At 42.6% G+C, this 17,952-nt stretch overlaps 1 protein-coding gene across 5 annotated transcripts in view; it reads right to left on the bottom strand.

Moving 5' to 3' along the window:
• DST (dystonin) overlaps nt 1–17,952 on the bottom strand; it is a 500,594-nt gene that overhangs the window by 207,732 nt on the left and 274,910 nt on the right. For all 5 annotated transcript variants that reach the window (XM_060162516.1, XM_060162518.1, XM_060162517.1 and 2 more), the window contains one exon: nt 3,914–4,080. In XM_060162516.1, the coding sequence (XP_060018499.1) occupies nt 3,914–4,080 (167 nt within the window). The remainder of the gene's footprint in view (nt 1–3,913; nt 4,081–17,952) is intronic.

The following is a 17,952-nucleotide window of genomic DNA, read 5'->3' as shown; positions in this document are numbered from 1 at the left end:
AATATCATTAGTTTTCAAGTATGCACTACCACAGCTTCTCTGGCCAAAAGTTCCATTTCTTGATATGCAGTCTGCCTACAGGAAATTACCTAAGTATTTACATGGAAGTATACGAGGACTTGAGAACCCAGAGCAATCACCTCCATTATTTAAAAGTGTATGTGATATGGAGCACGTGAGTTACCTTCTGAGCCTCAGTTTAATAATTTAACAATTTGATAACAAATTGATAACAATGGAAATAGTGCCATCATTTCACAGGACTGTGATAATTTTAAAAGCTACCATATATTAAAAACAGGCAGGACAGGAATTAATACCTGGTCAACATTCTGCATCTATTTCCTGGGTACCTGCTATGTGACAGTTACTTTCTTTTTACCTCCATGGAACATTCTTAGTGCGTAACATCTATAAATCAGTCTTATGAAAATTTCTCTTCATTTTTATTTCATATAGTAGTTCTTTCGAAAAAAAGAATTTTAGAAAATTAAGCTTCTATGGAACTTTTAGAATAAAAGTTAGTAAATTGTTAGTAAAGTGCTGTTTACTGGGGTTAACAAACACGCTCTCCACTTTCAAAAGTCATAATGTATAAGGGGACACTAATAGAAATATGCTAGACAATCACGTGCTTGACTCACAACTGTTGACAGTATTCACATCAATACAGAATCTGAAGGATGCTATTACCTTCCCATTTCAGATCTTAATTCTAAATCTTAGAAGATACTAAATGCAGTTGGCCCTCTGTATCTACAGTTTCTGCATCCTCAAATTCAACTAACCATGGATCAAAAATATTTGAAAAAAAATTCCAGAAAGTTCCAAAAAGCAAAACTTGAATTTGCCGTGTGCTGGCAACTATGTACACAGCATTTCCATTGTATTAGGTATTAGAAGTAACCTAGAGATGATTTAAAGTATATGGAGGATGTGTGAGGTTATATGCAAACACTTCACCATGCTACGTAGGGGACTTGAGCATCCACAGATTTTGTTATCTGCGGGGGTCCTAAAGCCAACCCCCCCGGCAGATACCAGGGGACAATTGTACACAAAAACCTTACTAAATCAGTTATTACAAATAATACTGGTTTACTCTTAAATGATAAACACTATTTTCCTTCTCATCTCCAGAGAAATCTCTCGCATTCTATCTACTGCAGGTGACCTTGTCACATCGGAGTACCATAACCCTCTTTCCATCCACTGCCTCAATCACGAGGTTGTTTCCTGTGAAGCCCTCCTTCCCTCTTAAGGGCCTTCTCAACAAAGTATCCTATATGGTTAGACTTGGCATCTGAGTAGAAACCAAACCCATGTGCCACCTCAGATGATTTTTATTACAGAAGTCAAGTAAAATTCATATAAATAATAAAACTTTTTATCTGAAAAAATCCAAAAAGCCCAATGAAGTGGGTATATTTCCAGAGCGAATCCAAATAAATACATTACAAAATTTAAGAGAATAATTATCAAGTAAAAACAACTGCTAAGTAAAACACTACTCTCTAAATGTGATTAGTACTGCCCAATAGCCAAAAATCCGCTAACAGTGATTTCATAATTGTTCATAACTTTGTCTCCTTTGTTCCTAGAGTAAATCAAGGCTCTCACCAAAGAAAACCATGTGGAGCTCAATGCCACCTGCTTAATTCTTACACATACTAGGAAAAAAAAGTACTCATTTGTTTTTTAAGTAAAGAGAAAGGCCCAAGAACTTACACAAAATACAGTTCTACAGATGAAAGATTTCTTCTAGTACAAGAAACCACAGTAATTCTAGGCATAGGGTAACTGAACAAAACTTCAGCAACAAAGATATCTTCGAAGTATTTAAACCTGATATTCAGTATTTTTACCATGAACTCCAACAAGGGAAAACAAAGCACACTAGGAAATCCAAGTTCAAAGTTAAAGCTAAACATACTACTATATACAAAATAGACAGTACACAGAACTCTACACAATATTTCATAATAACCTATAAGGGAAAAGAATCTGAAAAAGAATAGATACATATGCAGCTGAATCACTTTTCTGTACACCTAAAACTAACACGTTGTTAATCAACTATACTTCCATTAAAAAAAAAAGTTAAAGCTAAGCAATGTTCTAAAATGATCACTCTGTCAAAATAAAAGTTCAAAACAAATCACTTTCACAAGATCCAAATCTTCTCCTAAAGCAACGTGAGTTCTGTAACATTAAACAGGAAATTTTAGGATCTGTGACACAGCAGTGACTTATTTAAGTATAAAAACGCACAGCAGGTATATACCAATTGGTACTCATAATCCTTCCTAAGTATTGAAGAGACAATGCCTGGAGATCAGTTGTTTTTAAAAGTCAATTATTTTAGAAGAATAGCTGGCTTCTAAATGTTTTGCTTCTAAGCTAAAAAACTTCAGAGAGCAGAGCACACCCTCAAAATGCATCGTGACACACATCCTTTGGTGTAACAATCCAAATACTGTCATTCAAAGGCTAAGAAGACCTTTCCACCCCAGGTACAGAACAGGTGAGACTTGACGGCCTGTGTTCTAAGTCACATGGGACACAGTGTGATCATCACACTGTCTGTGACCATGAAGCCCTCTTGGCACCGTGTCCCTCAAGGAGAGCTGGCACTTTACTCTGGGCAAGCACAGGATTTTCTTTTTAACTCAGCAATCTACACCTACCTCTACTGAAATGTTGTCCTGTAAAGGAAGCAGACTATGACAGCGCTTAAAGGGGACTCTTGGGTGTGGACCCATGGGAGACTCAGTTCAGTTCTATAGATGTCAAAGTCTCCAAAATAAAAAAGAGTGGGGAGAAAGGGGAGAGAAAGGAAAGGAAGAAAGAGAAAGGGAGAGATGGGGTTCCAGGCAAACAGACTGGGTGAGAATCTAGCTCTGCAAGCTGGTAGCAGTGTGACCCTGGCTAACCTGAAGTTCCCCATCTATAAAAGTGGGTGACAGCAGCTCCTGCTTTATGGGACTCTGGGAGATGAGTGAGATAACATAAGGAAAGCATTTAACAGAATGCCTCACATGCAGAAAGTTATCAAAATATGACCTATTCCGCCTATTGTTTTTATTGCAATCCAATAAGTTTGTCAGTTTAGTGAGTTACTCTATTTGGGAAGATATTCAGTTCTTCAACGACATGACATAATCCTTGCAAAACTAAGAAAAATAACGGAGATCAAAACATCATTTTCAGTAAAGAATTTCCAGGAATTTCATTTTTTGTAAGGCAATAGGAGTGTGGACTCAACAGGCAAGTACCTGGGTTTGAATCCCAAGCCTGACACTCGATGGTTTTGTGACCTGAAGCAAGTATTTACTCTGGTCTCAGTTTCTGTCTGTAACTCAGGGAGGACAAGATTCCCTTAGGGATGCTGTGTGGCCTGAGTGAATGAACATATGTAAACTGCTTAGGACAGCACCTGGCACTTAGTAGGTGCTACGTCAGTGTTAACTCAGATCTTGGGGTTAACAATTCTCACCGGGAAACTGATTACCACCCCGAAGTTGGCCATCGTTAAACCCAGCTGCTTACTAGAGTAACTAGATGAGGACGCTATGATATGGAAACTTGTGAGGCTTAGTCTGAACCTTGACCTCACTAATCATCAGTTCTCTACATACACAATCTTGGTCCTCCACCTACAGATTCTACGTATCAGAGCTTACTCTCCACTAAGTCACTGACAAAATCCAAAGACACACCATAGCTCTGTGTATCTGAGTGACGATCTCTGGGTAGTGGAAATGTGATTTTTTTTTCACTTGTCTGTATTTCTAATGTTCTGCCATACACATTCAGTGCTTGTCTAATAATAAAAGGTTATTTTAAAATTTGGAAATGAAAGAAACACTTCTCAGATTTGTCAAAGGGGGAAAAAACCCAACAAATTCCATACCTGTATTTATGAATGATGGCATTAAATAGTTTTCCATCTCTCCAGCAGGTGGTGAAATTTTCACACTGAATCCCCACATAACCCTCTGTGGCCTGCTGTGTCCACAGTAACAATCTCTCTTTTGCAGACATGTCTTCTGACTCACCAGTAACATGGATATCAGATATCTAAATGGAACAGAAAACATTAAACCATTAGGAAGGAAGGAAACTAACACAGATTAAGAACCTACTATGTGCCAAGCACTTTACAAGTGCTGTTTCACTTAATCCTCCTAACTCTCACTTGTAAGAGGAGTATATTTTCCCCATTTTACATATAGGGAAACTGAGTTTCAAAGAGGTTAACAGATGGAAAAGTCAGATTTAACCCAAGCATCTCATTTATTTTTCATTCCAAAATGTCCCAGTGTTGAAAATTCTCCATTCCACTTTACTAATTAGATCTGTTCAAACAACTTAAGCACATGTTTTTCCAAGTTCAAATGGATCAAAGCAGAACCTACAAATTAATCTACGTTACTGCCTGCAGAGAACTTGATCCAACAGGTATTCTGTGTAAAGAACAGAAAAGGAAAACAGCACCCTCTCCAATTAACCACATTACATAACAATTTGGCTTGAGGTCTCTCTAATTTTCTCATGAATCCTCATTCAGCTTACTCAATGGGAAACTTTTATCAAATAATTTTCCCTATACTTTGTTTTCATTAATTTTTTAAAGTCTCTTCCATTAAACGATAATAAAACAGGTCCCCAGTTCACACGATTTACATCTGCAAGTCGCCCTTTGATAAGGGTCCTACTTAACCTGCTGATGATGACATTAAGGCACCAAGTGACCTCGGCAGGGGTCACACAGTGATTTCCAAACTGGGAGTAACACTGGCAAACTGTTCCCTCAGCCAGTGCAGGAGCAAAGCCAGGGGATCAAGAGGACAGGCGGCCAGCCAGGGTCAGATGGGAAGCAAAATGGAGGGGGGGGGCAAGTCATCCTGCACCAGGAAGAAAATCCCTGAAGTCATGACACTGGCCCCAGTCCTGGCCGCTAGTCCCATAGCTTTGAACACGTCATTTTACATCTGTGAGTCAACATTCTCATCTATGAGGAGGAAGGAGGCAGAAGCAGATAATGTTCAAGACTCTTTTCAGTCTAAACTCTGAGAGGCTAAGACACTGTAAAAACAACACAGAAGGCAAAGGTCCAAACAGGCAGTCAGGCAACTGAAAGTAGAAAACCCAGACCAAAGATAGCCCTTAGTCTAGAAAGGTGAATGGATAAAGAAGATGTGGCACATATATACACACACACACACACACGCACACACACGCACGCACGCACGCGTGCACACACAGTGGAATATTACTCAGCTGTAAAAAAAGAATGAAATAATGCCATTTGCAGCAATATGGATGGACATAGAGATTATCATACTAAGCGAATTAAGTCAGACAGAGAAAGACAAATACCATAATGATATATGTGGAGTCTAAAATATGGCACAAATGAAGTTATCTACAAAACAGAAACAGACTCAAAGACACAGAGGACAGACTTGTGGTTACCAAGGGGAGGGGCGGTGGGGGAGGGATGGACTGGGAGTTTGGAATTAGCAGATGCAAACTATTACACATAGAATGGAAAAACAACAAGGTCCTACTGTATATAGCACAGGGAACTATATTCAATATCCTGTGATAAACCATAATAAAAAATATGAAAAATAATATATATGTATAATAACTGAGTCACTTTGATGTACAGCAGAAATTAACATGACATTGTCAATCAACTATACTTCAATAACATTTAAAAAAATAAAATAAAACAAAGAAAGCCTTTTACACTGGCCATTGCTTGGTGCAAACAGAAAGCCCTTTATTCCTACCGCTGCTCCAGGAGCCAGAGGACTAGAGGCCAACCCAGGGACGTGGGGAAGGAACACGTGGCAGTTAAGCCCACCCTAGGCCTACCAGCTCTGCCAGCACCCCGTGGAAGGGATATAGGCCCACACGCCTCTCTCCATCCGGTACTGGGTGAGACAGCCGTTCCAGGGAGCTCACACCCAGACACAGCCGGAGCAAGGCTCCCCACACAGGGCCAGTATTTGAAAGTGCAGGTGTACCTCAATTTAGTCATCTTTCCTAGGAATCTGTGCTCATCTCCACAGCACAGGAAAGAACTGTGTGCATGAACATGTTATATAGGATATATGGGAAGGATTTCTTTTTGTTTGTTTTTGTTTTCATTTTATTGAAGTATAGTTGATTTACAAGGCTGTGTTAGTTTCAGGTGTACAGCAAAGTGATTCAGTTACATATTTATATATTCTTTTCCAGATTCTTTTCCCTTATAGATTATTATAAGATAGTGAGTACAGTTCCCTGTGCTATAAGGTAGGTCCTTGTTGGTTATCTCTTTTATATATAGTAGTGTATATCTATTAATCCCGAATTCCTAATTTATCCTTCCCCCCGCCTCTCCCCTTTGGTAATTTTTTTTTTAAAACATGGGGGAAAAAAAAGAGCAGAAACATCGCCCAACTTCCAACTGACATTCTGCCCTAAAATCATGCTGGCGAGCCTTTCCAGCACATCCCAGGAGTTCAAATCCCATCTCTACCACCTACATGTTCAAGTTACTTATCTGCTTTAAGATCGTTCTCTCACTTGTAAAACAAGGATGATAACAGTCATTACACTGTGTTGTGCAAATTCAACAACACGGACACAGAGTAATGCCTGGCACACAGTAAGTACACTTTCAATTTGTTGGCTATTTTATTGCTACGGTTATTCTTTTTTTTTGACAAAGGGAGAAGCAAATACTTGGCTTTATTATTCTCCCAATTCTCTTAGGAAAAGAGTAAAAGATAAAAGTTTTCAAATTTGTTGCCTCAGACCAATTGAAATCTCTGAAAACAAGGTTCAGAGAAACGAATCTAGGAAACTGTAAATGAAAAGTTGAACCTCTATGCAAAATTTCACAAGAGCCTTTACAGATTATAAAATCAGCTTCTTTTGGACTTGTGGTTGCCAAGGGGGAAGAGAGTGGGGGAAGGATGGACTGGGAGTTTTGGATTAGCAGATGCAAATTAGAATATATATGATGGATATAAGCAACAAGGTCCTACTGTATAATAAATAGCACAGGGAACTATATCCAATATCCTATGATAAACCATAATGGAAAAGTATATAAAAATGTATATATGTATAACTGAGTCACTTTGCTGTACAGCAGAAATGAACACAACATTGTTAATCAACTATACTTCAATAAAATTAAAAAAAAATATATATATATATAAAATCAGCTGCTTCTGGGAACCCTAAGAACACAGGAGCTACGTGGGTGATATTTATAGCTATATGAAGAAAGGGGCGATAGCTGGGCAGAGGCGGGGACTGGTTTCTGCCGGGTCAAGAACGTTCCACGCCAGTCCAGTCACAAAGGTAACTACCTATTAACAAGGGCTGCCAAAACATTTCAACCACAGGGTTAAGTTTAATAGTTGCAGCGCTGCCCAGCACATCCAGGGAAAGATATTAAGAAAAAGAGTTTAGAGGTCTGAATATGGCTAAACATCAACCAGGAGAAAATAATATATTTTATTAAATAAGTTCCCGAAAGTTCCCAAATCATATTTCAGCACGTTATTCTCACACACACTGTATCAGACCATTACACATGCATACACTGATTCAAAAGCTATAGTTTTAAAGGGTATTTCAAATATGTTCTGAACCAAACTTTAACATATCGAAGACCACTATCACGTTTAGTCTTTCAGCTTCTCCTGGGATTTCCAATTAACTGAGTAGTAACCCCACAGGGAAATCAAGGCATTTTTAGATATACTGTTACCACTAGCCACTACCTATCTGAGTCTATCAAACTTTTCATGATACGGTGTAAACAAAATTAAAAAGCAAAATAAACCAAACGCTAAACGTTGTTAAGTCTGCCGTTGCCACTCATGACTCCTAATGTAAAATCTGTGCATTCAGCAAAACAGCCTGACTCTTCCATCAAGGGCAGGCCACGTGGGATTCTAGGAAGTAACCAAGGCTCCTCCCTTCGAATCCTGGAGGCACACAGAGAGCAGAGATGGTTTCAATTCCTGATGCCTGCATTCAAATCCCAACTGCAACCACTAAGAGGAATAAGACCCAGAGCTACTCAACGTGGATGGACCTAGAGATTATCATACTAAGTGAAGTAAATCAGACAGGGAAAGATAAATATATGATATAGCTTATTTATGGAATCTAAAAAAAATGATACAAAGGAACTTATTTACAAAACAGAAAGAAACTCGCAGGCATAGAAAACAAACATGGTTACCAAAGGGGAAACGGGGGGAGGGATAAATTAAGAGTTTGGGAGTAACAGATACACACGACTATATATAAAAGAGATAAACGACAAGGACCTACTGTACAGCACAGGGAACTCTATTCAATATCTTGTAATAACCTGTAATGGAAAAGAATCTAAAAAAGAATATATATAAATATATGTATACTTGAATCACTTTGCTTTACACCTACAACCAACACCACATGGTAAATTAACTATCCTTCAATTAAAACAAAGAAAAGATTCTCCTCATTTTTAAAACTTACATGATGCCATAATAACATCTTCCTCCTGGAGCAGTTCTAAAGTTTAGACAAGATAATCTGCACTATCTCAGCACAGGACCTGGCAGATAGAAAACTCTACAAATGTCAGCTTCTCCCACAACTTCATGAGCAGTATTTGCTGCTTCAAGCCTCTCACCAGCGATCTGTCAGCTCGCATCTAACACAAACAAGATCGTTTAGACCCAAGTTCCTTTCGAAACTGGAAGCCCTCATGCTTCTCATCCAGGTCACTGCTGCTGCCCCCCAAGTGCAAGTTCTTCCTCTCACTGAGCCTCTCCGGCCACGTTTCATCTCTGCTTCATCTCCCAGACCCAGACTGTCTCCACTCCCAACTTTCCAGAAGTATCTCTTCCACGGGAAACCAAGTCCGCCTCAGCATCATTACCCTGCCCCGCTTCTGCCTTTTTACTGAAACCCAGGCCCCGCCACTGCACTGCGTTAACTCAAGTCCTGGACACCACCGGGCCCACGGGCAGGGCATGTGTTTCGAACGCTCCCAGTGAAAACCAGTAGTTTTCAAACCATTATCCATGGGCACAAAGACCTTGCCTTCACACAGCAGGTCACTCTTGTGCCATCACCTTCCTGCTGTCCTCAAGATGACCCACACTCCCCAGCGGTCTGACACCGGGCTGGCTGTCCCCGTCTGCATCCAGGGCCCCATCCTCACAGGCCTTTGTCTTCCCTCCATGTCAGCCGGTCACACACACCTGTGGCCACAGCCTGGATCTTGTCACCTTGAACCCAACTTAGTCCACTTCAGGTCTGTACCTTCTGATAGCAATGTCCATTCTTCCAGTACTTTCATTCCTTAACTCCAGCTGGACCAACCACCAGGCTCAGCAACATCTCACATTCCTCCACTGGCCTGATTCTGCCCCGTCTCTGAGCCCTCTGCTCTCTTTACCTCCTTCTCCATTCGGTTTGCACCACATGATCCATCACTTCAACCACCATCCTCAACTCCCTCACTCCGTCCTCACCTTGCAACCACCCAGCCAAACCTCAACCCTGATCCAGGCAGCGGTATGTCTTCTCCAACCCTGCCCTGAGTCTTCTCCACCCCTGCCCTGAGTATACACCTGAACTAGAGGAAACCATACCACCACGTGGACTACTGCCTCCACGAATCCCAGCTCTGATCTCAGCCGGGGGCTCCAGGAAACTTGCCTTTTCTTTTCAGTGTCCTAAACAGCTGGTTTTTCTATCCCTCACAGCATTTCTGCCAACTCTTCCCGAAATGCCTGAAACTCGTACCCCACCCCCTCTTCTTTCCACATCTGGCATCACTTTTTCATCTTCTTTACAGAGAAAACAGTGACACACATAAGAGCCCCCTCACTGTCCCACCTTGTCACCCTTGACCTTTGCTTCCTCCTGACCTGCTTCCCCCTCCTGTGAATCCTCCACCTCCTGGGGTGGGGGTCTCACTATCAGTGACCCTCCCCTCACCTGGGTCTTTTGCTCTGAGTATATAAGATGCCCAAGGCTCTTCCATCCTAAAATAAATAAAAACAAATAACCCTCATAAACCCAGTTTCCTCTGTACTTAGCACCAACTCTCTTCTCAATAAAGCAACTGGAAAAAAAAACCATTCTGTGTTTTATAATCTTTATTATCTTTACTCCTCAACCCGTCCAGACTTGGCTTCCACCCCAAACACTCCACGAAAAGTAAGGAGAGGTGACCAGATAAAAAGGGAGGGAGTTCTTGCTCATGATTCTGTTTTCTCAGGAAAGAAGGAAATTAGACAGTTGGTGGAACGTCACAGAGGAAGTGGTGGGCACAGGAGGGGATGAGGCGCTGAGAGACGGCACAGGGTCATCGGTCTCTCCTCCAGTTCCCCATCCTGACCTTGCCGAGGCAGCAGTTCTGCCAAACCTGCTCATCTGCGAATTCCCCACGAACCTGGGGAGACCGAAGTACCTGATTCCAGGGATGCATGAGCTGCCCCAAGACTGTCTTCAAGGGAGAAGAGGGTCTTATAGCCCCATTTCTTCTGTTTCCCCATGGCCAACGATGAGCTGAAGCAACTATTATCTTTACTCAGGACAATCGCCTCTAGTCTCCAGTGTCAATACCAACAATACCGGGCTCAGGAGAGCTTCCCCTTCCTCTGGAACTAAGCCTCAGTGTCGGGACGAGTAACAGCCTCCTAACCAGCTGCACTGGACCACGTCTGCCCTGCTCTCACTCTGCAGGCACATTAATCCAGGTCAGTCTTGGCTGGTCTGCCCAGACCCAAGCCATTCTCCTTCTATTCCACGATCAAACCATACGAACGTCAGACCATGTGGACTAAACACTCCCTCTCTCCTCGGGTCCTCTGTTCAGGCTACTTCTCCCCTTGGAACATCCTCCCCATACCCTGCCCAACGTGGTCAGACTAGGTGCTCACTTACCATCTGCTGAGTAAGGGGTGGGAGACAGAGAGGGAAGGGGGAGGAAGGAAGGGAGGGAGGGAGGGAAGGAGGGAAAGGAGGAAAGAGGGAAGGAGGGAGGGAAGGGGGAGGAAAGGAGAGGAGGGGGGAGGGAAGGGGGAGGAAGGAAGGGAGGGAGGGAAGGGCGAGGAAGGAAGGGAGGGAGGGAAGGAGGGAGGAGGGAGGGAGGAGGGAGGGAGAAGGGAGGGAGGCGGGAGGAGGGAGGGAGGAGGGAGGAGGGAGGGAGGAGGGAGGGAGGAGGGAGGAGGGAGGGAGGAGGGAGGGAGGAGGGAGGAGGGAGGGAGGAGGGAGGGAGGAGGGAGGAGGGAGGGAGGAGGGAGGGAGGAGGGAGGAGGGTGGGGGAGGCGGGGAGGAAAGATCAGAAAAACGTGTCACGTTTTCATTTGGTATGAATGGGTTTTAGTCTCTCATGTAAACCTTGTCATCTTAGAAAGTAAATGGCTGCCAATTAAGCTCACTTTGCAATCATCACCAAACACCCCGACCACTGCCCAGAAGTGCCCGGGCGGTGAGCCCAGCCCCGGAGATTACTCTCCAGAGCCCTGACCAATCCCCATTTCTCTGGGTGTGTCCGCCTCTGTGTCTCCAGCCGCCCATCACCCCCTTTTGCGTACTCCTGGCCCCACGTGTCCCCATGTCTGTGTCTCGTGGCCCCACGTCCCTGGGTGTCTCTGTGGCCTGGGTGGGCCTTTCTGAGGTGGCTGCCCCACGCTCCCCTTCCTGCTGCCCCAGTCCTGCACACAGTGTTATTTATGCCCCCCCCAGCCCGTGACAGCCACCGCCATGCCCCTCACAGTGTCCCAAGGGAGGAGGGGCATCCCTGCCAGGAGCCCTCTGCCCATCTCCCTCCCTGCCTCGCAAGCCCCCGCCCACCACCCTCACGTGGCTCACATTCAACTGCCGGAAGTTTTGCTGTCAATAAAACGTTTGAGGATCGCAAAAAAAAAAAAAAAAAAAAAGTGAGAGCCCCACATTACCTAAGTGTCATCGAAATCATTTCTGTAAAACAGTTTCATAAACTTGACCCAGGACATAGCCTTGAAATGCCTTTTCAATGGAAGAAAACAAGCCATCACCCCCCATCTGAGAGTTCACTCCCAGCTGACAGCGGACTGGCCCGCTACCTGCTGCGGGAATCGCCACAGCCTCCTGATTCTGGTCAGCTGAGGCTGCAAGCCTGGAAGTCCTCTGAGTAAAGTCAATGGCACTAGATGACTGGGCAACAGCCACACCTGATTTTTATGGATGTTGTCATGCTTCTGGCATGCAGGGAGGGGAGGGCACACCAACAGCCAACTTCCAAAGCTGACACACATACTCCCTAGGAGACTATTCACATTTTTATTTATTTTATTCTATACTAGGCAAATATGCAACTTAAAAAAATTTTTTAAATAACTATAATTTATTGAAAAGGTTAAAAAGTTAATCAAATTTACTATTTAAATAATCGACATGTGACACCAGAAAGGCAATGTCTCTGAGGTTAAGAGAACTGAGAAATTTAACTTAGAGAGGCTATAAAAATAGTAAAGGATTAAGGAATCCGGGGAACTCAAACTGGAAGGTCACAAAGCCCTCTGGCAACTCCCTGGTTTCACTGGTGAACAAGCTGAGGCCAAAGGAGGTGAGGGGACTGGCCCAGGGTCTCAGCACTCGAACAGGAAGGGGCCGAGGGGATGGACCTATGTCTCCTAAATTCCAACTCAGAATTTGCAAGAGGAGAGTGAAATCTCTCCTTCATATTTAGAAAAGAAATCTACCCGTACAACTCAGACTGATCTTTCCTCAGGAGGCCCAGTGGGTGCTCACTCTTCAATGCTGGAGAGATGTCTGCACCCGGGTTGGGTTAGGGTTAGGGGTAGCCCCCAGCTCCCCTCAACCCTAAGGTCAAGACCCTTCCCCTGGAGCTTCCTAGCCTCTACACTGGCAAAGCAGCTGCTACAGAGAACACTTCTCATTTTCAGAGGAGGACCCACCCCTGGATCTCTCACAGGAACCAAACGTCAGGGTTCACAGAGGTTCCCTCACTAGACTAGACACACGCCCTTGACTGCCAGCCTCGCCACAGAGCAGCAGAGCTGTCCCTAGATTCACGTCCTTCCTCTTCTCCCAGAGCTGCTGCAATAGGCCCTCTGGATGCATCTGGACTGAGCTGCAAATAAACATATTAGTTTTACGACTCGGTCCCTCCCAGGGGTTATTTCTGTCAACCAAGAGGTTGACAGAATTTTAAGCTAATGGTGGAATTAGAGAACACACTCTCTGACACGTTATAGGTATTCACTAAACATCTGCTGAAGAAACAGTCAAAAGAAGAATGGACCTGGGGGATGAGAGGCAGCTCTGCTGGTGCAGAAGGATACCTTATGTCCAAGGAAAGAAAGAAGTGCTCTTCACAACAGATGGTCACAACATGTGTCCCCTTTTTAACAGGAGCAGAAGACAGTGGTGAGACAGAAGTTATAAAGCGCCTACAACCTCCTGTCTTTCTCCCACATACTACTTCATTGAATCCTCAGAACAAGAAACCATCCTAGTTCACAGACATGGGAAGTATGACCTGCATTAAATGTAAGTCTTCTGGTTTCTCCAAAGAAGACATACAGATGACCAATAGGCACATGAAAAGATGCTCAACATCGTTAATTATTAGAGAAATGCAAATCAAAACTACAATGAGGCACCACCTCACACCAGTCAGAATGACCATCATTAAAAAGTCTACAGGGACTTCCCTGGTGGCACAATGGTTAAGAATCTGCCAGCCAATGCAGGGGACACGGGTTCAAGCCCTGGTCTGGGAAGATCCCACAAGTCGCGGAGCAACTTAGCCCATGTGCCACAACTATTGAGCCTGTGCTCGAGAGCCCGTGAGCCACAACTACTGAAGCCCATGAGCCTAGAGCCAGTGCTCCGCAACAAGAGAAGCCACCGCAATGAGAAGCCCACGCGCCGCAACTAGAGAAAGTCTGTGTGCAGCAACGAAGACCCAACGCAGCCAAAAATAAATAAATACAGTCTACAAATAACAAATGCTGGAGAGGGTGTGGAGAAAAGGGAACCCTTCTACACTGTTGGTGGGAATGTAAGTTGTTGCAGCCACTGTGGAAAAGAGTATGGAGGTTCCTCAGAAAACTACAATAGAATTACCATATGATCCAGCAATCCCACACCTGGGCATATATCCAGACAAAATTATAATTCAAAAAGATATATGTACCTCTATGTTCACAGCAGCACTGTTCACAGTAGCCAAGACATGGGAACAACCTAAATGTCCATCAACAAATGAATGAATAAAAAAGATGTGGTACATATACACAATGGAATACTACTCAGCCATGAAAAAGAACAAAATAATGCCATTTGCGGCAACATGGATGCAACTAGAGATTATCATACTAAGTGAAGTTAAGTCAGAAGGAGAAAGACAAATAACATATGTTATCACTTATATGTGGAATCTGAAATAGGACACAAATGAACCTATCTACAAAACAGAAACAGACTCATGGACATGCAGAACAGATTGGTGGTTGCCAAGGGGGAGGGGGTTGGGGGAGGGATGAAGTGGGAGGTTGGGATTAGCAGATGTAAACTTTTATGTATAGAATGCATAAACAACAAGGTCCTACTGTGTAGCACAGAGAACTATATTCAATATCCTGTGATAAACCATAATGGAAAAGAATATAAAAAAGAATGTATGTATAACTGAATCACTTTGCTGTACAGCAGAAATGAACACAACATTGTAAATCAACCATATTTCAATTAAAAAAATAAAACTTAAAAAGAAAATTTTAAGTCCTCTGACTCAAGAGCTCCTAAGTCCCCTTTCCTCTGCTACACCCAATCTGTAGCGACGCCCTACAGCATTTCAGGAAGAGTTTTATCTATCAATGAACCAGCTCATTTTACAGAAGGAAAAACTGATTTAAGGGATACACAGTGGATATGGGAATGGTAGTTGTCAAATGTTCTCCCTGCAGAACCCAAATCCCTACTGGCTAGTCACGAGTATCATCCAGGGAATTTCAATTCCTTCATATAGTTTTGTTAAAATAAACGACAGTTTATACTCTAATTGAGAGAGTTCAGGTATTAACAAGGATGAAAGCAGCAGGTTGGAAAAGGTGATCTCAAGATGCTTCCACCTCTTTTAACATAATTATTTCAAGAGTGAAAGTTTATCATTGGGAGCAAGGTTGTTGCAGAGCTGTGGAGGGTGGTGACCCATGTTCCATCCCCGACCCCACCGCTTACTGGGCCTTGGTTTCCTCTCATCAAGATGCCGACACGCACACATGGTTCAGAATGGTGCCTGCCCCACATGAGTGGAAGTGACTACACCAGACTGAGGATTATTCCCTACATTTTTTTGCTCACATTGCTTGACACTGTATTCAGGCAAAAGCAAATTCCACATTGAATGTGTCAAAACACTCAAATATTTCCAAGCCAAGATGTTTGCTTCCAAAGATAATCTCTTTAACAATGTTTCAACTATTTTGGCAGAAACCAATGTAATCAACACATTTTTAGAGTCTGCTTCCAAGTTTCAAAAATGTGTGAAAAGGCTCCACAAAATATTCTTAACTGTAAAGACAGCACACATATTTTGAAAATGCTATCTGGTTAAAAACTGCCTTCCTAAAAGGAAGAGTTAAATTGAGGATAAAAGTAAAAAGTTGATAAAGTTCAAGTGCTAATGCTCTACGTTGATGGCTACCTTTAGCAAATGCTCATTTATTTCTTATTCAAATTATGGGGGAAAACTAACACAGATATGACTATATTTCTTGTATAGTAAAGGATTTTAAACTTGGCATGTCCTTCATTTAACTGAAAAGATAGAGGCATTCTATTGCTGATAGAGATCCAATTCTGTGCAATGATTTTATAACTAAACTTTCACAAACTGGGTCATGAAATCCAAATGAAGACTAGAAATTTAAAAATCTATAAACTCATTTTCATTAAAAAAGATGAAATGGTTCAGAAAGAAATGTTAGTCAACTATAAACCAAATGACCTTTGCTTTCAAGATCTATAGAGCAAAGCTACCGTGGAAAAGTAGAAATATTTAGATTTCACCCTAGTCCTTGAATTCTAAGCACGATTCTATAGCTTAAGATTCACAGAAGACTTGGTTAAAGAAAAAAATACTGAATAAATATTACATTTCAGTGAGGTTGAATATTAATGTATTATTCTAACATTTTGAGATACCTCTCAATTATTTTGTTTTTATAATTTAGAAAGTCAATGAATGAAAATATCTAACCCATTATTACTCAGATGCTGATAATGTAATTTGTACACTATCCACACCCTTCGCCACCCTTCCCTCCTTGGCTTCTCTCCTGTATGTCACTGCCCTGTTTACTGCAGTTCACCAAAGGATGAAAAGGAACATGAAAAGAGTTTAGTGTTCAGTAGTTAACACAGCTATATGACAGGGTGGGACGTTAAAATGACAACAGTCCCCCTTATCCACAGTTTTGCTTTCCGTGGTTTCAATAACCAAAGTCAAACACGGTCCAAAAATATTCAATGGAAAATTCCCAGAATAAGCAATTCTTAAGTTTTAAATGGCACGACATTCTGGGGAGCAGGATGAGATCTTGCACCATACCGGTCTGCCCCACCCCCAACAGGAATCATCTCACTAGTCACTTCGTATATGTCTTGGTTATCAGACTGACTGTTGCGGTATCCCACTGCTTGTGTTCAAGGAACCCTTATTTTACTTAATAACTTAATAACAAAGTGCAAAAGCAGTGATGCTGGCAACTTGGATAGTCTCCTAATGTACCTAATGTATAAACTTTATCATAGGTATGTAAGTACAGAAAAAAGCACAGTACATACACAGAGGGTTCAGTACTATCCAGTTTCAGGCCTCCACTGGGAGCCTTGGAATGTATCCCCTGCAGGTAAAGGGGGAACAACTATATTAAGCATCCTCATCCCCAAAGCCTTTCAGGTGACTAAGTTTATAGCCACGGTCCCCATCATTTATAATGAACAAACAATGGGATATAAGTGCCTAGTGTTGGTTCAGTATATAACAGGTGCCTAATAAATGTTTGGTAGAGGAATCAAAGAAGTGACGGATGGAGGAAGGGGTGAAAACACTCAACAGAAAGGTATGCAATGAAATGCATGGATTTGTAGGAATTTAAAAGTGAAAGAGCTGTATGTGGGGAAAGGTAGGGAAATGACATCAGTTCAAAGTTCAGCTTGGAGATCATTGTGGGTGAGATCCAAGCCCTTCCACGTCCTGGCTGAGTGACTTGAGCAAGTCACTACGTCTCCTGAGGCTCTATGTCCTCCTCTGTAAATGCAGCAAACAACAGAACCATTTCATGATGGTTAAACAGCACAGTGGGGGGTGTCTGGCATGCAGTAGGACTCCACAAATACCATGCCTAATAACAGTCGTGTCGTCATCCAGTCCCACATCCTCCTTTTCTGGAAAATGAAGCCAAGACCCGGAGAAATGAAGAAGGCGTCCAAGGCACACAGCTCTCTGGTGGCAAAGCTTGGCGAGAACTCACACCTCCTGCCTCCAGGCCCGTGATCCACGCTGCTTGTCAGAAAACCCATGATGAGGAGAAAATGAAGGGTGAAGCTGGTTCTCAGAACTTAGCATGTTTTCAAGAAACATGTGAGAGGGCGCCTGAAACATATGCAGTGCTCTCACATTCCGTCATAAGATATTCTGATACAGTTAAATCCAGGGTAAAGCTTCATCTGGAGATGATTCTAGCACCACAGGGACCCTGGGGTCCACTTGAGAATATGAAGAGTAACGAGCACCCTAGCCACAGTCTTGACCATCAGAATCATTGGCCCGTGGTGATCCATTATATTAGAATCACTAGAGTTGACATCCGGGCACCTATATTTTTCTTTTAATATTTATTTTATTTATTTATT

This window comes from Lagenorhynchus albirostris, chromosome 10 (assembly GCF_949774975.1).
Source record: "Lagenorhynchus albirostris chromosome 10, mLagAlb1.1, whole genome shotgun sequence".
NCBI lineage: Eukaryota > Metazoa > Chordata > Mammalia > Artiodactyla > Delphinidae > Lagenorhynchus > Lagenorhynchus albirostris.
Note: the sequence above shows the minus strand (reverse complement) of the source record. Positions and strands in the feature narration are given on the sequence as shown.